Source organism: Amia ocellicauda, chromosome 18, assembly GCF_036373705.1.
Source record: "Amia ocellicauda isolate fAmiCal2 chromosome 18, fAmiCal2.hap1, whole genome shotgun sequence".
NCBI lineage: Eukaryota > Metazoa > Chordata > Actinopteri > Amiiformes > Amiidae > Amia > Amia ocellicauda.
The window spans coordinates 25,468,211-25,492,353 of NC_089867.1; the positions used below are offsets into that span (position 1 = coordinate 25,468,211).

The window sequence follows — 24,143 nt, forward strand, 5'->3', positions numbered from 1 at the left end:
TTAGCTGGCAATACTAACTGCCCTTGGTTTCACTGTGACTCTTCTCTATATTTGATTTATCCAAGACCTGCGCATCTCCAGTGCCAATGACGCGTCTCAAATGCATGTTATCCAAGGTTATTGTGAACTAACCGAAATTGATCTGTTCTCTCATGTTTCGTAGTTATAAAATCAAGGTTGTTATTATCCAGGGCTCCAATTCAGCATTTGAAATGTGTAAGAAAGTCAATATAAGCGGGGCTGGTTATGTGTTTTGCCTGTTATTTTCCATGCCCTGTTCTGCAGACGCGCAGGCAGAGCCCGGCTGCCTTAAAGGCTTCAGTTGATGTCGGCGTATTCAGAGCATCAAATTAATCATTCAATTTGGCCAAACAGGCACTTGTAGCGCCAGAGCCCTGAGTCCTCCTTCCGCCAGAGGGGGGATTGAAACTCTGCCTGCTGGTCTCAACTAGTTCTGCCGCAACAAAGACCCGCCTGTGCGCCGGGGAGCAGACTACCAGGGGTCAAAGACTGCTTCCTGTCTGTATGCGCGGAGTTGTTTTTGGGGCTGCAAATGCGGACGGGCCGCTGCGGCGCCCGGTGCTGGTTGGGAGAGAGCCAGCGAGCCTGTGCGTCCCCTCGGCCCCGGAATCCGCAGCTCCTCCGCCGCCGCCGCCGCAGCACACGCCCCTGGCTCGGGGCCTGCGTGCTCTCCCTGCCCGTCCAACAAGCCGGCCTGTGATTGGCGCTCACTGTCTCTCTCCTGCCCGTTGCAGCCAATCGGAGCCGGCGAAGAGCTGCTGGTGTGGTACAATGGGGAAGACGACCCCGAGATCGCAGCTGCAATAGAGGAAGAGCGGGCCAGCAGTCTGAGCAGGAAAAACTCGCCCAGGGCCAAGAAAGGTAAGCCCGGCAAGCCGTCTCCTGCGCCCCGCGTCTCCGTGTCGCTCAGCCGGGGCTTTGGGGTCCCGGGAGACCGGCGAGTGGCCGCGCTAGGCCGTGTGTGGTGCGGCTTTAAAGTTGTTATTATTGTTGTTGTCGTCTGCGCCCAGACGCCAGTGTGTTCCCCGCAGCTGGGGCTGTGAACGCGGTGTCAGTCGTGTGTGAGCGCCCCGCGGCGCGGCGCTCTCCGGTCTGCCAGCTCTCCCCGGGGTGGCTGCACTGAAAAAGCCACGGCTTGTCTTTCGCTGATTCACAGACCGAGTCGGTGCCAGTCCGTCTCTGCGCCTCCTCAGCCCACTGTGCCAGCCGAGCCGGGTTGCGTACACATCCACACACATCCACACACATCCACGGCCCCCAGCAGCCTGGCGGGCGCCTTTGTGCCGCTGCGGGTCTGCGGGAGCCTGGCCTTGCGGGAGCCGCTGCGGCTCGGTGTGTTGACACCGCCAGGCCTAGTGTTTTGTGTCTCCTGTGCTGGATTATTACACAAGCCTTACTGTGCCTGCGCAGGTATCTCGCTTGTGTAACCCCCTCCCGTCTCCAGTGTTCAGTTTGTTGGTCTTTGTGCGCGTATTAAAATAGTTTCTCGATATAATCCTGCTTTTAAAAACCTGCCTGCTTGTCATAAAACCTGATCTTGTGCATCTGCGCTGGAATCTGCATGACGTGTGAATATGAAGCGCACCGTTGGCTACCTTAAAAACGAGAAACAATGACGTGTAATGATATTTTCTCAAACATTGACCGTCTTTACTGGTATGCCCTTGCTTTTTTTTATTAGCATAACTGTTAACTTTGTTTATCAGCCCGCAAAATGCATATATGTCAAGTGCCTACATATCATGCAAATGTCTTCCCTGCTCTTTAGTTATGCAGGATTTTGAACTGAAGAAGGAAAAGGAAAAGTCCTCAGGGATGGGTATTGGCAGGGAGCCACCGAGAAGGTATCATCCAGTTAATTTTAGAGATGAACTGGTTATATAGGACGCAGGAATAAGTCGGAGAATATGAATATGGAGGAGAGGCCTGTACTGTACAAAGCACACTGGCTCTAATAAAGGTGTGCAAAACGTGTATTGTGTGTGGGGCAGTCTTGGTCAGCAATTGGAGACTTATAAATATGTACGGCTCACTCCAGGGATCTTCTCGGACCTGTTTTGTGCTGTTATTGACAGTGTGGATATCTTTGTGTAGCAGGCAAGGCTGTGCACCGGGTTTCAGTCTTGCACCAGAGAACTGTTGGTTGTCCTGTTTTTAATACTGTATTTAACCTGGTCTACCACAGGCCCGAGTGAATGTGTCAATGTGAAGTCCCTTTGCTGGACCAGCGTCAGTTGTTGCAAGATGTGTGTGTGTGTGTGTGTGTGTGTGTGTGTTTTCTCTTGAACTCCAGAAGGACAGAGTCCCCAGTTAGGCCACATCCGAGTAGCAGTGTTGAAGTTGAATATTAAACTTGATAAGGGCCAGAGGAGTAAAGATAGTTTTCCTTTGTTTTCCCTCAGATTGGGGCTGCCAGCAGGATCCCGGGTGGAAACTGCTGGAGTCCGTGACCTTCTGCAGAAATTATATTAATAATAATAATGAGAAGGATAGTCCTCATCGGCTGGGTTCTTTTCAGATTGTTAGAAATGTATATACAGATATTTTCAGTGTCGAACCCGGCTACAATAAAGAGAAACAAATGAGGCGGACGTACCATTCTTCTTTGATTTGACACGACCGATTTCTTATTGTCATGGGTAGGCCAGTGTGTAATCAATATGTCAGATGGGTTATTGCAGATTATATTGAGAAATGTAGATTAGATAAGAATACCCTTACTACTTAACCCAGGCACAATTAGTTTTTAATTACAGACATTAATTTTAGTAAGGAGAAATATTAGGGTATTTAATGTTCTCACGCCAATATAAATGATCCCAGTAATTCAGATTTCATGCATTTAAATGGGGAAAGTGGTGGATGTCATTGAACCTTATCATAAGTCAGGTCTACTTAGTGATATTAATTTTCTCTGTGATCTGAATCTCGATGTTTTTCATGTATAGCCTTTATTACAGTACATCATGAGTGAGAAGTATGTACGTGTGTCTAAGATGTATTTTAATATACTTAATTTGTTAAAAATAAATCCACATGTAGAAGCAGAGTGAGTTCGTGACAGCTTTAGGACTGAGAAACTCTTTGAATTTTTGACAGAATACGCTAGGTTCACACAGGCTCACAGGCTTTGATACAAGCAGGTGTGTCAAGTGACAGATATAAGTGTGACCCCCGACTCATTCGTCCGATTCAGGTTTGAAAACTGTGAAGTAGTCTTGGAAGATAACGATGGCAATGTATTCCACAAACAAACAAAGTGGGCGTTCTGCTTCCCACGGCTCCTGGTGCCATTTTAAACTGCCTGAAATGAGTCTTTCTTCACTGATTTGTTTGTGTGAGGTATTCATTATCTCGATGACAATGCAAAGTAACAACTGAAAAACGGGATTTGATTTAGTAAATGTTAGTGTTTGAGACTGTATGGCAAAGATCTTGCATTATGGTTTACTGCACTGTGGGTCCCTTCCATTTTGCCTGTTATTTAAAAACATCTCTTCTTTCTCTGCTGTGGCTTCCCCTCCCCCACTGTGTAGGATCATGTATGGTGTTTTGCACACGCATTATGGCTACAGACACTGATGTGTTTCTTGCAATTGATATCAAAACTTGTTAAAAAAATTAAAAACAAGTGGAAACATATCGGAGGCCATTCTTGTTGCATGCAGCGAGTGGGTTGGGCTTTCTGTGAGTTTGTGAAGGATGAAAGTTTTGTCGTCTTCAGTGCTCTGTCCCAGCATGCCCTCTCTGGACTGCATTACCTTTCTGGCAGGACGGTGGTCTGTATGTCCACTGCAAAGATTTTTCATTCCAATATATACCTCGCATCTAGTGATTTTTGCCTCAAGACTTCCTTGTAAGCTTGCTTGTAGTTGTCGTACAATTGTGCTTCTACATGGCCAAGTTTATAAAATGACACCGCTCGCTTAGCCTCGAACGTAACCCGACAGGCAAGCGTTAGTCATCAATGGGTGGAACAGTGGCGTAAATGGCCTGAGCATACCAGGAATATAAAGCATATCTAATATGTGAGTGAGTTTCATACAATTGGCAGCTCCATCAGTGGATGGAGAAGTAGTCCTTTGGTACACCTCCTCTGGGGAAGGAGCTTCTCATTAACAAGATTGATCGCTGGTTGTCTGCAGTGGGGAAGCACTGTGGTCGTGTCTGATTTGAATATTTAATTATTTGTGCTGACATGTCAGATGCAGTTTGCTCTCTGAGGCTGTGTGAGGACAACATAGCACGTCCATGACAGGCCACCTCCTGCCTCCATCGACTCTGGGGAGGAGGCAGCGTTTCAAATGCTAGAAGCCTGTGACCAACGTGGTCAGATGACACCGCCCGAGCATATTTTGACTGTATGAATCAGTCTTTGTAGATAGTCGGGGCCGTGTCGCTGCTAAGGCAACCCCGAGAGCCGACTGGAGGCTAGCTAATGGCGTTTTGAAGAAGTGCACACCGCAAACCCTTTAAAACTCTAACTAGATTACAGGACAATGGGCCTGTGCTTACATCGGCAATCTGAACGCCGCCAGCGGCAGATCTTATCCGTGACTGGAGATGATCAATCGAATCTGATTCAAATTTGGAAGTAACTTGTTACAGGCACAGAGCAGCCTGTATTTCACCAGCAGGCCATTGTGACCAAAGTCTAAGATCTCAAACTGCTTTGTGGTGGAACCAGTTCACAGAACAGCATCTGTTTAAAGCTCAAGGAGTTATTCTGTGCGAGTGTGTCACGGCAAACGGCAGCTAGACTGTGGTTGAAATGGGGAAGGAGGGAGTTTAGGTGGGCCAGACCCTATCGACCTCTAATGGATTCATTGGCTGGGCTGTAGAATCTCATGAAGACAGATAGTGGGCCATTAAAATTTAAATGTTATTTCCCCATTGTCCACAAATGCATAAAAGACTGATTTGGTAATAAACAGACCTTGTTTGTCAAAATCAATGTGAAACGTTTACCATGATTTACCTTGTTTTATTACTGCACATCTTTTAATTGTAAAGTTCATTCTGAGGATAATATTCGGGTGTTCAGTGTTTTTAATTAAAAATGAAGTGCCTTTCATTTGTTTTAGGTAAATGGAACAAGGATTTCTGAGTGTTGCTGAAGCCAGAGGAAATGGCAAAAAGGCTGAATGGGTCGGACTTTGTGGCTCGCACATTAGTAATGGGTGTTGAATGAGGGTGTTTGCTTAATTTCACCACACATGCAAAGCGGCTACCTCTGCTGTACCAGCAGTGTCAGTGGTCCTGGAAAGTGTACCGGCTTTCAAACTGTAACTCCGCTAAATATTTGAGCCGTTTGTAAACTTGAAGACTATATAAATGGAGCGAGGTAAAAAAAAAAAACACACCCTGAAATGAGCGGTGAAAATGCAACGTTCAGGACTAATGCGAATCACTTGGTGACTTTTAAACGCGGGTTATTTTGTGATGTGTCCTTGGCGGAGAAGGAAAATAAATCTTCTGTCTTGCAGCATGGTCTCCTCTGTTGAGGCTTTTATGACCTGCTGGCTCTTGTGTAAACTACTATCAATTAAGCAAAGTGGCAAATTGCCCCCCAATACTATATACTACAACGTGCAGTTTGTCACGCCTTGAGAGGGTTAAACTGCAGTACCATGGGCGTCTTGCTTCTCTGCCTCCACCCCAGCTGCTGGGAGAGCCCATGCGATCTGCTCCGCAGCTTTGATCTCCAGCAGCTGTCGGGGAGACGGGCACAGCCCCGCCTCGGATGCTGTCAGTGCATCACCACCCCTTTTCTACTTGGATTTCCAGTGGAAACTCACAACTTAAAATGCTTAAAAACCCTCTTTAAAATGATGCGTTTGAGCACAGTTTCTCTAAATTGTTTTTAAGAAAAGAGTTCCTGGACGTCATTTAGTCGAGACTCTCGTACATAATCTAGACATCATCAAAGTCACAGTTTCCATCCTTTCAGACGACGGTGTGGAAACTACTGGTCCTGGTGTTTCATTTGCAGCCGATTGGTGAACTCCTGGTTTGCTTTGTGGTCTGTGATGGAAACTGAAGTTTGTAAACATGCTTCATCCTATAGAATAGCATCAGGGCCTCGGCCAGCCAAAGAATCTGATGTTAGATTAGTCTCTAGTCTTTGTCCCAGACTGTATACTTACCTGAAGACCCAGTCAGATTTTCTGCACATTTTCCCATCCTATCTATGCATAGGGCTGATCTTGTGAATTCACCTCATATAAGCACGGCTGATTCAAGCAAATCTGTCAGATTAACCGGGATAGCAGTGTAAGCAATAGTGCAATAAATATAATAAATAGTCACTTTATTAAAAGCCTTAACTTTCATTTAAGGATAAACCTAGATAAATGGTTTATCTAAAAATGCTGAAGTACGTAAAACCATGCTATTCGGATTCTGCTTCCATTCACGAAACGTGTACCGAGAGGTAGTCGCAGGTCCTGTGACTGTTATTCCTGGCCTGCCCACTCTTCCGCTACTGTGTGTGGTCTGTGAAGGTCATTCGAGTTGATCATGTAAGTGGTCTTCTGTCTCTGTAGGATGTGAAGGAGAACGAGCCAAGATCTTGTATGGAGCTAGAGATTAGATGGATGCACTTCTCTACAGTATTATTTTAGTTTTCTGCTGTAACACTACACTGGATTGCTTTAAAATTTTTAATTAAAGTTATGAAAAGCACTTTATGACTGACCACCGAGCCCATCCTGACCCGTCTGATTAGAAGACGTTTTAACTCCCCACTGTGGAGGTCCATGTAGGATAGACGTGGGCTGTCAAGGCTGCAGTGTCTTCCTGTAAAGTGTATCCATGTAACATGGGGGAATAGTAAAACAGTTGCATTCTGTTCTTTGTTTTGTTAAATTTTTTACTCATGAGTAACCTCTGCTTTTCTGACTGCCATTAGAAACAAATACAGGGTTTACTTTCACAATCCTCAGCCAGACATCTTTCATTTAGCAGAAAAATGCATATCTAGGTCTCCGTGTCACTGGCAGGCTTCTTGTTTAAACCAGGAACAGCTGTATATTTCCCCAGACCTTAAAATATATATTTCCTTTCTGTACATGATGAAAGGGTGATTTTGCTGGGCTTAGCTTTGGCAAGAAAGCTCCATTTGATACAGCCTGAACCTAAGCCATTTTGAGAAGTGCATTGCTCAGCCTGATGAAATAGGCTTGCGCTGGAGTCTGGAGAAATGCAAATGTGCTCGGCGCTGCTAAAGGAGGAGGTTTGAATGAGTCGTTCTGCCTGTTTTGCCAGTTCTCTGAATCTGTTCTCCTGGATTCAAAATACTTTTGTCACGGGTAGTGTCTCTCGGATGCCCAAGGTGAGGTGCTGAGTGCAATATATATATTCAGTGTACAGTAATTTTCCTGTACTTTAAATGGGTTTTGGAATGGTAGATTTTCTTATTCAATAGATGACATCATTTCTAATCCATTGAACAAGCCTACCTGATGCCACCGCTTCCAATTAAAATGAAAATGCAACGGACAGATTATTCTATTTTTTGCTGGTCAAGTCTGATATTGTGTGTTCCGTGTCTGTTTTGCCACCGGTTATCAACTTGAAAAACAAATGTATTTTGTAGTTTTCCATACTTGCAAAAATAGCAGGGAAGCAAACGTGACCGGACAGACGCACCTCCTCTGATGTCGGCTGTAGAAAGCCTCTGCAGAGGTTTGTTTGGTCAAAATTGGTGAAACTAGAAATGCAGAGAGAAGCACAACACGCAAATCTAAGAAGCACCAAGTGTTTAATACCTAAGAAATAGAAAAATCTAAATGACAGGATTAACAGTTTGTCACTTAAATTAAGTACTTACAACTTGCAATTTATCGAAGGCCGAAAGCAAACCCCTGAGAGTAGATGTGTGTAACTCCCTCTGACTGTTGTCTCCGAGTCATGTGGACTGTGGGCTGGGCTTCCCTCAGTTCAGGACAACGGTTTCCTTTGGTGCCTGTCTGTAGAAAGAGCCCAGTAAAGCCAAATCTTATCGGCAACCTTTGCTAATTTGAATTAATCTGTTGAAAGACGGATTTGACCAGATAAAGCACTGTAATCGCCAGCCCTCTTTGCTGCTGTGTGTAAGTAGCCAAGGAGCTGGTTTTCAATAATTTGTTCTCGAAAAGAAAACTCAACAAAAACTATTTCTGTAGATGTGGTAAAGGACTAGAAATCTGAACTGAGATCTGTTCTGTGGTCTGTCAGTGCGTTCTGCTCCCCCAACTCAAAATCCATTTCTGTATCTATGTGGGCGGGGGGCGGCTAAAATAAATAAAAACAACAATGGAGAGACTTGCACTGTCGAGCAAGGAAAATGTGCCGTCTGTCCCCAGCGATAAAAAGTTAATGTTGAGCTTTGCCTTTTGTCTGTGTGCTTTGTTTTGACGAATGTCTCCAGTCCCGCTGTATTTTGTGGCTGGCGGATTGGCTCTGAGGCTGAACATGTGACCGAAACGCCCAATGGGCTGCTTTCCGCCCGCTTCTGTGTTAGGACAATGGAACAGGTGAAAGTGACATTCCCAGACATGATGTATTAACTGAAACCTGTCTGCCATTATGTTAGTTATTCAGCTGCTCCTGCCATTTAGACAAGTGTGTTCAAGTACAGTATTCTCTTACACTGTGGAGGAATGAATAGAGGTAGTGGTGATTTTTTTTCTTTCTCATTTGAGGGAGCTTTCATACTGCAAGAAAATGAACTTGCTCTCCAACTCTGGCCTGAGAAGAAGTTTGATTTTTGGTTCTTCTGGGGGAAAAAGCAAACGCATTAAAAGCAAGTTAGTAGTTTCTGGCAAAAGCTGTCTTTTGGAGAAGATCTGGTGCAGTGTCCTGGGATTTCATTGTACATTGCTGCCTAGGAGTTTTCCCTCCGTGCTCGGCTAATTGACTAATTGGGTAAAAACCCGATTGCTGAACGTGCACAGAGGTGGGTGAGCTCGGGACAGGATGCATGTGCTTGGCCGTGTCATCGTGTTGCAAGTCCCTGTAAGTGATTTTAACCACGTCTTTTGCCAGCCTTCGCAGACTTAATGGAGGATCATGGAAAATGTGCCTGTAATTACACAAACCTGTAATTAAACAAAACAAACAAATTAACTTAATACACCTTCCTCCAGCCTCATGTTTAAATGCATTATAGAACGTTCTTCCAGAACCACAGGTCTCGGTTTAGTGCGTTTCAGCTGAAATTTGAGAATATGATTACACTACAGTGAGCCAACTCACATTTCTGTTATTGGAAGTGTACAACACCAAGCTTAAAGTGTGAGTTGCTTTCTTAGAATGGTTATATAACTGCATGTAAAAAGCTGGTCAGTGGTCCTGGAATTGAAATTAACCTTTTTCACTCCAGAGCTACTGAATTACCTAAATTGGGGACACTGGGATTTGTAGATGTGCAGGTACGGGCGCAGGGACTGTCTTGTGCAGGGGACGTGTAGCTTGTAGGCAATCGCTTCTTGTCTTCTTTCATTTGACTGCGTATGTCATCATTCCTTGAGTCAGGCCGCCCGAGGGTGACCAGGCAGGGAAGAGGATGATGTCATCTACATTGATGGCAACCACATGGGCTCAGCACCACCGGGAGCCCAGCAGTAAGGTGACTTTAACGTGTTCTCCATTAACTCCCAGTTCTGGGTCAACCCTGCTTGTTTCGTGCGGATTTTACACACACACACACACACACACACACACTGTTCTGCATTCTTGGTTATTACTGTGGTTGGAGCAGATTTTATTTTGTATTAAGTTCAGCGGTTATTACACAGTTTGAATCTGTTACTGATGGAGGTCATTGAAGAGACAGATGTCCGCAGCTATCTGTGTAATTTGGTCAAATCCAGTCCTGCATAAATGTTAGTTTTCCAGTGTGTTGTAATATTTGTTTTACTCTGTGAAATAGGTGGTGCATTTATGGCTGTACAACCATGGCTGTACAAATGGTAAAGCAAATCTTGTTTAAGTTTTTTAGTAAAACGCACTTCATCCTCTCGCCACGAACAAGTCTGACATAGAGTTCATTGCTGTTGATTTAGAGTTTAAAACTGGTGCACCAACAACAACGTATAAATAATACCTTGAAGTGTTTATAATTTTGGTCAAGGAAGAACTTAAGCCTAATCGATCGTTTCTGGAACTTGGTTTTGCATTTGTCTGCAAAGATATGTATCCCTCCTATTATCTGTGGTGCACTGAAAAACTAGTCTTGTCTTGAATTGCTTTAAGCTATTCAGAGAATGAAACCTTTTAAATAACCATTCCAGTAAACCTTTAAAACAACTTTTAAGCCACAGCAGTCTGTTTCCAGGATCTGTCCACTAATTATATGATCATTTGAATGACCTTCTTGCCCACGGCAGTCGATACAAGTACGAGCACAACCACTTGCCAACCTTGATGTAGAGATCAGGGTGGGAGTGTTTGAAGTGCAATGTATGTACTGCTCCGATGCACAGACCACAGTAGCCGGTACACTGCGGCAAACCTGTTGAGTTTAAAGATGTTTATCTCAAGTGATTTTAACTTCTGTACTATGACATTTGTTTTCACTTCTTTGATAAATGCATGAGCGAGATCAGCCACTGCGATGCATTCATAACCTTAATGCAAACTTAATGAAGCCGCACGGCCGCCTTGACCGGTTTCAATTCAGGCATATGGTTTAAGCTCTTCATGTGTTGGACAGTGTTCGTTATGGTAGAAGGATGTAAGAAGTATAAGAATCACTCGCATAAGCATCTGACTTTTGCAGCATGCATTAATTTTAAAAAGTAACACAGCAGAGCACCATTCTTACTGTGAGTGTGATTAAAGCATCAAGCATGAGGGAATGGATTATATTGAGGAACATGTCATGGCCTTGAAACATGAGAGAAGGAAAATAGGTCATTAGGTGGTTTTCATAAAACAGATGGTGGAAATGACGTGATTAAAGCAGAGACTCTTTTTACAAACTTCATTTTAAGAGCACTTATTTTCCATTTGCTGTCGCCAGTCACAGAGGCTCACTGGTGAAAGTGGCTTTTCTGACCGTACAATTGCTTCAAAGTATGGCTGTGCAGAGAGAACATGATTGTAATTCTCCAACACGCCAGTATTCAATATCCTTAAGTGTGTGAAGTGAGCGTGACTAGGGTTGGCTACATGCTTCTCTCACCAGGTGCCACGAATCCCATTTTCAAATACTGATATCTGTGCATTGTTACTCTCCAAATCCTTCAGAAAAGTGGGCTGTTCGTTTCCTCCTGACATACTCTTAATTGAGCAAGACCAGCTTCGAGACCTCTGAGATGAAGCTTGGTGCAGCTCACTGGCGCAATGGACCGAAGGCACCCTTGTCCTGGGTGGCAGCTCAATGCCGTGGCACAGCCCTGTACAACTTAATTTGCGTAGGAAAAGCCCTATTCTGAGTCCGCTCTCCGTAGGCCCGGTCTGTTAAATCAAACTGTCAGTGTGTGCTGCAGGCACACGGAGTAATGACTGCGCTGTCTGCTCAGGGCTGTGGCACTGAATTTGGGCTTTGTCCCTATGACTCCGCAACGCATTTACTCCTGTGTCAGTGAGACACGTGCTCTGTGATGACCGTGTCAGTGGCAAACACTGCAATTTATAGTCCAAAGTCTTCTGTTTCAGAGCACAGGCTGGGTCATTTCTGAGTTTACTTCTCGAATTCATATTAAAGAGCCTTGACTGTGAGTTCCAGATGGTCTGGTAGCAGCGATAATTAAAATTGTCCCTGATCGTTTTAAGTGACTTTTATTTTATGGTGCTTTATATCTGTTAATTGAACTAATTTTCACTGAATATGATTTTAACGGTCTAAATCAGTTGCCGTAAATGTAATAGAGGTGTATAAGATATGGTATCTGAGTAACGCACACACACTGCCATTGTTGCCCGATTCTCGCCTTGTTCTCCAGGAACACGGCTCTCGCGTTACCCGAGCAATCCCGGTATGAAGAGATCTGGTTGTAATGGTTTTTGTTTTTTCATCTTAAAGCCAGGAAGAAGCTTTTGGAGCGAGCGAAGCAGGGCGGCGTGGAGGGGTTCAAAGGGCAGCAGCAGACGTCTGATCCCGAACGCGTCATCACAGAGATGCGGGAATCGGAGGACGGTGAGTGTCCCAAGCACGGGTCGGGCCCTGCGATTGTATATACAGTAGCACGCTCTCATGGGGTAATTGGTCAGCCTCCCCTCAGAAGAGATCTGAGGATTTATAGTGGTGGGAGGGGGGGATGGGGGTTGAATAAAGCAAGGATAATTTGATTCTTGTTGGACATTCATTTGAATAATGTTTTTTTAGTGACCTGTAGATGGGGGGGATAATTAGGTTTGATTTGAATTAGGGCTGTGCGCTATGACGATATGTATCGTGTGACGATAGAGCATAATATGAAATGACAGACGTTTTTCTATCGTTTATCTCGTTGTCGCAAATCCCACTCTTTACGGCAGTATTTTGTCATTTGGACGACGCTTTGCGTTCTTCCTGGTTCTTCCACACGTGCCGGATGCAGGCAGGCAATGTGCATCAGAAACACAAACAGACATGGAGGAGAGTGAACTGGACACAGAATAATCACAGTAACCAAAAGACACTTTAAAACACAAGCGCACATGTTCCCCCCCTCTCTCGTCACCGGGCTAAACTCGCTCTGTAAGCACCCAGACAGTACGCCATCACACCCCCCACCCTGCTAATTTAGAGGTGTATAAAATTTAAGAATTATAAAGTTTTTTTGCATTTTAATACATTGGAAAGCAATGCAAACAGATGCAGAAAGTTTTTTTTTTTTTATTAAGATGGTGAAGTGGTACAACAGTTTTTATGATTATATTATTATTTAACTATTTTGTATTAACACGTGCTGTAATGGTAAGCAGAATCGAAACATGACAGTCAGAGGAGAAATGTCCCTGTCTAGCAGATGTTAAATGCATCACTATAAACCCGGATGTGGTAAATGTACCTGAATCTGTACCATTTTACAGTGTATGTGTTGCGTTATTGTTATGTGACAGTAAATCATCCTGTGTGTGTGTGTGTGTATATGTATGTATGTATGTATGTGTATATATATATATATATGTGTGTGTGTGTGTGTATATATGTGTGTGTATATATGTATATGTATATATGTATATATATATATGTATGTGTATGTGTGTGTGTGTGTGTGTGTGTGTGTGTGTGTGTATGTATGTGTATATATATATATATATATATATATATATATATAATCCCATAACAACATAACACACGTAATAGTAATCACACAACACTTGTGCTGTAATGTTGCATTCTGCATATAATGACCATGACAGCCTGCATGTGGTATTTGTTAATTTTGCATATTTAATGATTAACGAAATACTTGTAGTTTGAATGTCTTGGGTCTTATTTTGTAGCTTGATTGGATAAAAACACAGAGAGAGATATCGTGTATCGTCGAAACTTCTAAAAATATAGTGATTATTTTTGTAATCTTGCCCAGCCCTAATTTTAATGCTTCATCCCCATTTTTAAATTGTATTGTGCAAATATTGATTGGGAAACAAATTCGCTTGTATGAACTACATGAAAGAATGATAGATCCTTTGCTTTCTACTCATAAATATCTACTGGAGATATTTGGAGAGTGTACTGTCCTTGTTTATTGGCTTAGTACTCTAGAAGAGATGCCAGTCCTGACCTTTGTCGTGTGGTTTCTTATCAGGTCCTAAAGAAGAGGATGAGAAGCCTTCCCTTTCCTCGGAGCAGGTGTCACGGCAGACCTCTGCGTCTAAAGAGCCGGCCGAGCCAGAGCAGCTCCCCTCGGCTGTGAAGGAGGACGCTGCGCCGTCCCACACCCCGGAGGTGCTGGCAGAGGAGGAAGTGGAGGAGGAAGGGGAAGACGAAGAGGAGGACGAGGAGGAGGAGGACGAGGAGGAGGAAGAGTACGAGGAAGAGGGGGATCCAGGGAAAATGGCAGAGGAGCAGCTGCCAGAGGAAAGTTGCCCCAGCTCTCCAAAATCAGAGATCATAGAAACGGAAGAGCCGCCGGATACAGAGCCCAGCCCTCCAGGGTGTGAGGAGGAGATGTCCGAGAGGCTCCAGCAGGAATCCACGCCGGGGTCACCACTGCAGAAGCTCGACCACGACCCCGAGGGCGAACCCCCCGGCTCCTTCCTGTTCCCGTGCCAGCACTGTGAGCGCCGCTTCACCACCAAGCAGGGTTTGGAGCGCCACATGCACATCCACATCTCCGCCAACTGCCACACCCACACCTTCAAGTGCCGATACTGCGGCAAGGCCTTCGGCACACAGATCAACCGGCGCCGGCACGAGCGGAGGCACGAAGCTGGGCCCAAGAAGAAGCCGGGCTCACTCTCCGGCACCGCAACCTCTTTCAGCCCCCCGCTGCCGACCGAGAGCTCCAGCCCGGACCTCGTCACTTCCTCGGGCAACTTCATCATCATGGGCGCCCAGAACGGCAGCGATCTGCAGGACACCTCTGAGTCGGAAAAGCCGAGCCCAGCGATGGAGACCGAGCGCACCGTCGTCCTGGATGAGAACGGGGAGCCGAGAGAGCAGCACCCTTGCAAGTACTGCAAGAAGGTGTTTGGCACCCACACCAACATGAGGCGCCACCAGCGCAGGATCCACGAGCGCCACCTGCTGCCTAAGGGTGTCCGCAGGAAAGGCATGCTCTTGCAGGAGGCGCAACCCCAGCAGCAGCAGCAGCAGCAGCAGCAGCAGCAGCAGCAGCGGCCTGCACCCCCACCGGAGGAGTCTCCCAACCCCAGCCCTCCGCCGGTCTACGTGCCCAGCGGGGATTTGGAAGATGAGGGGGATGCTGAGGAGGAGTACATGGTGGACATCTCCAGCAACATCTCGGAGAACCTGAGTCTCTACATCGACGGGAAGATCTTGTCCACCAGCACGGTCAGCACCTGCGAGGTCATCGAGGTCGACCCCGGTTCCGCCACGCTGTTCGGCCTGGATGCTCTGATCATCAGCCCCGACAAGGTCACTACCACCACTCTGAAGGTGGAGACCACCAGTTGCATGGTGAAGGAGATTCCCAATGGTGGCCAGGCAGTCCTCAAGAGAAGAACTGCCACCCCACCTCTTCTCCCCAAAATCAAGACCGAGGTGGAATCCGAACCCATCACACCTTCCTTGCCTTCTTCCTCGTCCTCGTCCTCCACCTCCTCTTTGGTGAGCACCATCTTCCCTCAGGCCACCGAGACTTTAACCTTCCAAAAGGAGAAGGCAGTTTATCTGTCCCCAAAGCTGAAGCAGCTCCTACAGACTCAGGACAGTCATAAGCCGACCTTGACTCTCTTCACTGATGGACATAGGCTGGGTCCTCCTCTCATGTCCGTCACTGCTTTGCCTGCCGGGTCGGGGAGGTTCAAGAGGAGAACGGCCTCCCCTCCGAACTCCCCACAGCACAGCCCTGGCCTGAGAGTGGACACGGGGAAGACCGAGACCGGAGCCCCTTTTGGACTCAAGGTACCCAAGCTGGAAAGCCACTGCAGCTCCCCCGCCTGGAGTCTGTCCAGCAGAGACGAGAGGGACACTCTGAGCCCACTTGGTGCGGATGCCTTCAAGGGCTCTCCCGTAGACTGGTCGACTGGTAGAAGCGGTGGGAGCTCCTGCAACCAGCAGCCACTGGACCTCTCCAGTGGGGTCAATAAGAGAAGTGAGGGCGGTGGGAAGGGGCCGGGGGAAGCAGTATTGGATCTGAGCATGCACAGAAAGCCTTCGCCTGAGGCGGAAGGGAAGGGTAGTACCTCCCCCCAGCCCCTTGTCAAGAAGAAGAAACCCAACACAAGCATGCTGGAGAAAGTGTTGATGAACGAGTACGGAGGCTTAGAGGTGCCGGCTGACGAGAACCCTGCTGCACTCGATAGCCCCAGCGGTCTCTCTGCGGTTGATCTGGCCACAGACGCCCCTCCTGATTCCCCCTCCCCAGCCCCTGAAGCACTTTCACCCGAATCTAGTCCCCCTTCTACACTTCATCCGCCCCCTCCCTCACTAACCCCCGTGACAATGCATCCCCCCTCCCCTGGCACCCCGGCCCTAGCTTCCCCCACCCCGCCTCCGCCAGTGCTACCCACCGCCCCGTCTCCCCTCCCGGCTCCCACCTCTCCTGCTCCCCAGTCGTCCTGCTCCCCAGCCCCGTCTTCTCTTCCGGTCCTGTCACCTGAAACTTGCCCCAGTCCAGTAAACCCGAGTCCCAGGGATTCCCCACTTTCTCCCGATTCAGATCCCAGTCCCAGACTCCTAGATTCTTTGCCAGATGTTATCAATCCTAACCCTGAGCCTGGAGATCCCAGTTCGAATCCTCTAGATCCTCCTGCACCCTCACTTCCACCTCCCACGTCTGCAGATCCTTCAACAGGTGAAGTAGAACTCCCCCCTCCCACACTGGATTCCCCAAATACACCTGAAGAGCAGTTATCTCTTCCTGTGGGTCCCTTAGCATCTTTACAAGATTCTAGTATTAGTTCTGCAAGTGGTCCCCCTAGTGCAGAGTCTCCTGTACAGCTCCCTTTACAAGATCAAGACCTAGGCCTAGATCCCACCCCTGTTACACACCAGTACGGTGCTGTGGAACCTTCCCTGCATCATGCCATCATACCAAAGCAGAGATCAGAACCAGAAGAGCAGCCCCAACCCTCCCCGTCCCCATCCCCTTCCCATCCACCATCCCTGGATCCGCCTATTCTTACATCATCTATCCCAGACTCATCCCTTTCACCCAGTTCTCTTGCGCCCTTGGAATCGGATAGTCCACCACTTCTAGTCCTGCCCACTCATCCGGCAACCTTCATCATCAAAGAGGAACCCATGGATGAAGAGATGCCGGACGCTGCGGTCAGCCCTGCTGCCGTTCCCTCCGCTTCTCCTCCTCCCGCAGCCGGCGAGCCTCTGAAGACTTCCGACAAAGAAGAAGCCCCGCAACCAGAGACGTTCTGCAAGAGCTTCGTGTGCAACGTGTGTGATGAGCCGTTCCCCTCCATCAAGGAGCTGAGCCGGCACATCGCCGAACACGCGGACGAGTGGCCCTTTAAGTGCGAGTTCTGTGTGCAGCTGTTCGGGGATGCCGGGGCCCTGCTAGAGCACCGCTCGACTCTGCACGGCGTCGGCAGGATCTACGTTTGCTCCACGTGCACGAAGGAGTTCGCCTTCCTCTGCAACCTCCAGCAGCACCAGAAGGATCTGCACCCCGGACAGGACTGCACGCACAAGGAGGTGGAGAACGGCAAGCTGAGGCCACAGAACTACACTGACCCGACCCGCGCCAGCCTGGAGCCGCCTCCCTCCAAACCTGCTAGCGAAGCTGCCTTTGAGGGCAGTGCCCCATCTTCTCAGCCGAGCCCTGAGGTCCATAAAGAAGAAGAAGAAGAAGAGGAGGAAGAGGAGGAGGATGAAGAGGAAGATGTTGACAACTCCACTGAGGAGCTCTACACTACAATAAAGATCATGGCTTCTGGAGGGGGCAAGCCCAAAGGTCCAGATGTGCGTCTGGGCATCAACCAACACTACCCAAGTTTCAAGCCGCCCCCCTTCCCCTACCACAACCGCACACCCACCGGCTCGGTGGCCTCAGCTACCAACTTCACCACACACAATATCCCACAGACCTTCAGCACTGCCATCCGCTGTACGAAGTGTGGCAAGAGCTTCGACAATATGCCCGAGCTGCACAAGCACATCCTGGCGTGCGCCAACGCCAGCGACAAGAAGCGCTACACCCCCAAGAAGAACCCCATCCCGCTCAAGCAGATCGTAAAACCCCACAATGGAGTACTGGTGGCTGCCACTGGGGCCAACCCCTCTGGGCAGAACGCCTTCCGGAGGATGGGCCAACCAAAGAGGCTGAACTTCAGCCAAGAGCCCTCCGCCAAGTTGAAGCTGAATGCCCTGAACAAGAAGAAAAACCAGCTGGTCCAGAAGGCCATCTCCCAGAAGAATAAGTCGGCCGCCACTGCGAAGAAATCCTCCAGCCTCGCCCTGGAGGACCAGGAGATGCACGTCTGCCCTCACTGCAGTCGAGAGTTCACCTACCTGGGCAGCCTCAACAAGCACGTTGCGGTCAGCTGCCCCAGGAAGCCACCTTCCAAAAGGGCCAAGAAACCTGGTGTCGGTGGGCACTCTTCCCAAGAGAAGAACGGGAATCTGCGCCGACGGACAGCTGACTCTGAGATCAAGCAGCAGGGAACGCAGGCCAAGCTGGGCAAGACCAGGGCCCGCACTTCAGGGCCTGCGACCAACATTATCCTGCTCGCCAAACCCCAACCCAGCAAGGTCAAACCCACAGTGCCCCAGGCCCGGCCGAAGAGGCCCGCCTCCTTCCAGGCCACCTCGGTCCCGTACAGTAAAAAAAGCAGGACTGTGTTCAAGGGTGGCTCCCAGCTGCCACCACCTCCTCCCCCGCTGCCCGCTCCGGCCGCGCCCGGCCACCCCTCGCAGCGGCAGCTCATGAGGATGCAGCGCGGCGGGAAGGAGCTCCCGACCAAGAGAGTGGTGGAAGTGAAACCACACGTGCAGTCTCAGCAGCCCCAGCAGGCGGTGAAGAAGGAGGAGCGGTTCTCGGTGAAGACGCGTGAGAGAGTGGGGGGGCCGGTCACCCGCAGTTTACAGCTGGCCAGCAGCGTGAACACGGCCGACGTGAAGACGGATGACCTCTCGGGCCAGGAGTCCAGGGAGCCTCAGGTAGACATATGCATATGCATGTCCCATTTAATTTAAATATGCGTGTTTCTCTCATGGTTTGCCTGGGAATTTCTCTTCATAACCAGCCGTTTTTCTTTTCTGATATCTATTGCGTGTTGTGGGATTTTCCAAGTCTGCACAAAGGGAGTCAAGTGGTGTCTGATGGGTGAAGACGGTTGTCTAGTTAAAGGGTGTTGACACGTCATCTTTGTTGATAGTTGACAATGTTTGTTTTTGTCTCCGTTTCACAGGAATCTTCATTAAAAACAAGGTAGAGCAGCAGCCATGGGCGTAGAGAGGCCAGCGGAGAGCGAGACGGAGACTCTGGGGGGGGGGACAGTGAGGAGAGGCCTGCCTTGGAGACCCTCCCCCTGGACCTCGACAGACTTTCTCTCCCGCCTTAGAGAGGCTGCTTGATGTGATCCAGGGGGTTGATGAGGACAGGTGGGCCGCCACAGACAGATTACATGAGCCAGATCTGCGGTCTTGTGGCATTCAACGAGATGGAGAAGAGAAAATAAATCTGAAAGAAGCTTTGGCTCACCTCGAACAGCACATTCAGACTGACCGGAGCTTTCCCACAATGCACTTTGAAAAAGGAAACTTCCCGTGCTTGGATATGTGCATTGCAAAAAAAAAAAAACGGAAGTTTATATATATAATATGAACATGGTAATTTGCATTAAACAACCCTTTGGATTCAGGGGGTCTCGTAAAGTTTTAATCACGGAGATGCTGCAAATGGCAATCATCTTTCAGTTGTACACACAGCCAGTCTGTTCTGATGTTCTTCTGTTCGTTTGTTTCTTCCCTCTAATTGCGTGTCTGCGTTCCGTTTGTTCCATCGTTAAGTTTCCTTCCAAACTGTCACTTGATGCATGCAATTAGTAACTGACTAGGCTGAACTCTGTTGTGTGTCTGTAAGCCCTGCACCACAATTAATAATAATAATGATGATTTAAAAAGAATATAGATATATATATATTTAATTTAATGCTCCAGAGGAAACGAGTTATATAACGCAGAATCATATCTCTGATGTAAAGAGTTCTATTTGTTTTTTTTGTTTAGTTTTTTCAGGTTTGCAAACCCAGTTCACAGTTGTGGTAGAAAGTAGGCGCTTGAAACAGATGGTGCAGTAGCGTTAGCAGGAACAGAGCCATGAGCGGGAATGAATCGGAAAGAACTGTGCCCCCCACCCCCGTCGCAACCAGCTAGGGTGCCCTGGCACACGCCCGCAGTCCAACCGTTCACTTCTGTTTTTTCATTAGGGGCGTCTGGGGTCTCCGTTCGCAATTTCTGACCGGTTATCGTGCCTCGGGATTAGCGGCATCCCAGGTCTCTCGCTGTACCAAGGAGGGGGCGACCATCTGCTTTATGGAATGCAGATCTTTTGGGGGGAGGCTTTTCGTTGAACCAATAAAATAAAAACTGAGCAAATTCGGGAACACTCTTTATGAGGTTTTTGCACAAAAGTATGCCGTTCAAACGGGACTGCTTTCTCTTTGCGTCTCGCACTCAGCCAAACGCCGGCCCCTTCAGGATGCTGAGCAGAACCAGTAAAGTGTGTAAAGTGAAAGTCATCGCTTTTAAACAGCTGGAATCTCCCCAACCCCCGCTCCCTTCCCAAACTAGAGTTCGCTGAGGAATCTGGGGTGGAGCGGTGCTGGAAAGTCTGTTGCGAGTTTTGTGTTTTTTCTTTTTTAGTAAGACATTTTAAACGGGAGGGAACTTACATGAGACCTCTCCGAGCACATCTGTAAACGTTCGTCCACGAAATTTAAGATTTGAGTCATTACCTGCGAGGAGCTGACGGTCGAGTGAGGCGGGGTGCCAGCGGTTGATAGAAGTACAAAGCGAAGCGGGAAAGCAGCTCAAGCATCGGAGGATCAAAGTCCTGTGGAACTGATGATTTGTGTTGTAGCAAATTGCGTCTGCATTAGTCTTGTTTCCGCTTTGTAGCGAAGGGGAAAGAATGAAAGACGGCCAGGATGATTTAATTGTCCTCGGATAGTTTATTCCACGATGATTCATATCCTTTTCATACCCCAGTTTAGGCCGAGTATTCGGTGTTTAGTGTCTCGCGCTGCTTTGTTGTCCTCCTAGGCACATGCTGTTGGGAGATACGAAAGCCGAGTTGCACGGGCGGCCAGAGGACTTGAAAAGCTATAATTTGCATGTTTTTTTCATTTCTTCCGTAGATAAGTGGCACGTTTAGTTGAAATTGGGTTTGATCTGGGAGATTTGCTCGATAGGGGGTCCCTGCCTATCTATTGCATTCCTGCAGTAATCTGTTGGGCTTTGCATGCGGACTGATCTAGGGCTCAAAACTGTTGTCAGGTGAAGCTATATCCCTCTGTTAGCGTATAAACAACTCCAGGTACAGTGGATTGTTTTGGTTTGGTTTTAACCCATTTGTTTTCGTTGGCTCAGAGCAGGATAAATCTCAGGCATAACTCCACTGCGTGATGCTGGAGTCTTCATCGAGCGATCAATACTCGCCCCCGACAGCTCCGTCTTTGAAAGGTTTGTCATTGTTCGCAGTCATTGCAAGAGATGCACGCTTCCGGCCTCTGTAACGCAGCTGTGCCGAAAGGGGTGGCGTTTTTACTTTCCTTCTCCTGGTCAGCAATGAGAAAAAATGAGATTCCGTTTAAGTAATCAAGTTTTTGAAGAGGCCCGGCTGTCTCGTCCGATTTTTCTCTGTTCGATTAGTTACCGTTCGCTGACTAAGTCGTCTTTGTGTGGAAAGCCACCTGGTACCTGCTGGGGTTGTTCTGTTGACCGATTTGATTATTGAAGGCCGGATTGACGCATCGGAGGGTTGTGTACATTGTTTCTGTTTTTTATTTGTATAATTGCTACAATGGAGTAAAGGGCTCTGTCCTCTGTTTTGGGAGGAGTGTGAAGTCCATAGTGAAGTTTCCAACAATCGGGATTCTTAGGTGACTGTCATGCTTGTAATCGCCCTTAATTTGAGTTGCATCTCAAGATCTCAACACTAAGCCAGCTTCTGTTTTGTTTTCTTAAATCACCCATCATGTTTGTCATGCCTCGGAGCATCACTATGAGCGCTTTGCCATGGTTTTTGTGCAGTAATATGTTCGTATTCCTAACGTCTCGGTAGTTTTGGTTAGTTTGGTTAATTTTGCACAGTTTGTCTCGCTCTCCTGGGAACATGTCTTACGAAGCCGCGAGCACCGGGAGGTCTCGACGTCACGGGCTTAGATTGTGTGGCGTTTGAGCTTGTCTGCTAACAATGGGTTCACGATGATGGAGCGCAGTCCTGTGGCATCTTCCGAAAGAAGGGAAAAGTCCATAGAGATGGGAAGGTTAGCCGCTTTCAGAAAGGGCCGAGAGATCTAACGCATTTTAGCTGAAAACACAACGTCCGGTTAAGCTAAAAACACTTAAATTTAAAAGGACTTGGTCATATCTGAAGAGCCCCTTCAGATATCTGAGGTGAGGCGTGAGGATCTAATGTAATTAGTATCCAAGACCTTAAAATACTTAAGCGCAGGCACTTGTATTTCTTGAACCACAAACTGGGAGTTTAAGAGGATTGGGGGGGACAGTTTTGTTAAAGAGCGCAAATAACGTGACTTTGATTGAAAGGGTTTGCTGCACGAGAAATGGGGGTAAAGCGACGTAAATAAAGACGATAGCTCTTGTTTTGGTGATCTCTCTTATTTGTTCCCAACCCAGACGAATCTACCTCTATGAACAGTTCCAGTCCCAATGCATTTTCTTCTCATCTTTGCTGTTGTGAAGTCTGTCGCTCTTTCTATACTGTATCATTCCCGTTTTGTTACAGGTGTGTGCGGGGGGGAGAGGGTCCGGGCATGTTGGAGGGAATGGAGAAACTAAATTAATGTATTAAGTGCTTGTAGCCTGTGTAAGAAAAAAGAAAAGGGGGGGGGGGGGAAATAACTCAAATATATATTTAAAATAATTTAAATTGTTTCTCTTTGGACACTTCTGTTGTATATGATTTACATTACTGCATTAATTTTCCTGATTTTTTTTTTTTTTTTTTTCTTCCAATGGTTTGTGAAATAAGTGGAGAATGTTCTGTTTAAAATGTTTGCTGATTTAAGAAACAAAAAAAAAAACTAAAAAAAAATCCCTATTGTTGAACGCTGACGTAATACAGATTGTTCTAATTGAAATATTAAAGACTTTTTCAATTTGATATGCATTTTATCGCCTATTTTCCATTTCTGCATCCAAAAGCCGTTGGAAGATGGTTTGTTGTTCTCTGGTCACTTCTGGTTGGCCCTTGTTTGGCAGTGGCTCATTATATTAGTACATACTTATGCATCTAAACCAGCGTACCCCTCTTCCTCCAGCTACTGTATCGTCTCTGCTTCAGGTTTGCGGTCTCAAAACTGCCAATTTCATATAAACCCACTTCCCTGCTGTCCCAATTCCCGTGTTCAATTGTGATTTGTGTTCTCAGAGCTGCAGATCCTAAATCCTTGTCTGGGAATATGACCAGGCCGTTCGGTCATGGGTGAGGACTCTCCTAATCTAGATAGTCTACCTGGAGGCCCGGTCATGGTAGAATGGACGGTTGGAGCCGATCCTTCCTGCCCCGTCGTGTTTTAAAGCACGGTGGCGGAGTTTCCTGCCTGTGGCTTCTCGGTGCCCAAGCGTCCCTCACGTTGATGCAGTGTTGGGATCCTGCCTGGGCCTTTATTACCATTTTAAAGGGAAGCAGTCTGACCCAAGTCATTTTTTCTTATTTTATATCCTTCAGTGTGGTGGTAGCCATTAATTTTTAATTATCACAGTTTATTATTATTTTCACGAGTCTCGTTCAGGTGTTTTATATACATCTCCATTCCTTACTCGTATGTGTCTTGTGTCGCTGCACTCGAGCTTTGTAAAGACAGACAAACATCCAGGTCTTGAGTTTCTCCCAAGGCTTCAATAAGAATTATAACGACCTCTGCTGAGTGCAGAGCTGAGGATGTTGACGTTTGACTCAACACATCTCCTTTATCCCCGTGTTGAGATTAGGGCGATTTGGGCCTGGTGTTCCAGCCCAGTCCCTGAGTGGTTAGTTGGCCTGATGTGTGGCTTCAGAGGCCTCCCTGGGTGGGTGTAGACAGCCTGGCTCCCTGACAGCCCCAAGACAGTGTCCCCTCAGATCATCTGGAGCTGCCTTCTACAGGTAGGCGTTGGAGACCTTTGTATCTCGGAGCCAACCGAGTTAAAGTTGGGAGTCCTGGGCCGAGTTGTTGGAGAGTCTCATCCGTGGTCATGCTGAATAGATCCCCTCTGAAGCTCCCTCTCCACTCTCCACCCTACAACAGAAGGATTGTACTGCCTTCGATAGATTTATCTGCGGCTCCTGACATGCCTCACAGACTCACGGCTGAATTGAACTAGGGATGTTCAC

The 24,143-nt window shown here is 47.4% G+C and overlaps 1 protein-coding gene across 2 annotated transcripts; it reads left to right on the top strand.

Moving 5' to 3' along the window:
* Positions 1-455: 455 nt before the first annotated feature.
* On the top strand, positions 456-22,931 carry prdm2b (PR domain containing 2, with ZNF domain b). Of its 2 annotated transcripts, none has more exons than XM_066691322.1 (4): positions 456-882; positions 12,032-12,145; positions 13,749-18,739; positions 18,991-22,931. In XM_066691322.1, exons 2-4 carry the CDS (start codon positions 12,127-12,129, stop codon positions 19,012-19,014), a joined length of 5,034 nt encoding a protein of 1,677 aa, XP_066547419.1. In that variant the 5' UTR covers positions 456-882; positions 12,032-12,126; the 3' UTR covers positions 19,015-22,931. The 2 variants fall into 2 exon arrangements, with proteins under 2 accessions (XP_066547419.1, XP_066547418.1); XM_066691321.1 differs by lacking the exon at positions 456-882 and adding an exon at positions 9,527-9,631.
* Positions 22,932-24,143: the final 1,212 nt, after the last annotated feature.

What these genes read in the sequence shown, in the direction of transcription:
- prdm2b (XM_066691322.1), top strand. An exon ending in AGGAGTCCAGGGAGCCTCAG is followed by an intron (nt 18,740 to 18,990) that starts GTAGACATATGC and finishes TCCGTTTCACAG; the next exon opens with GAATCTTCATTAAAAACAAG.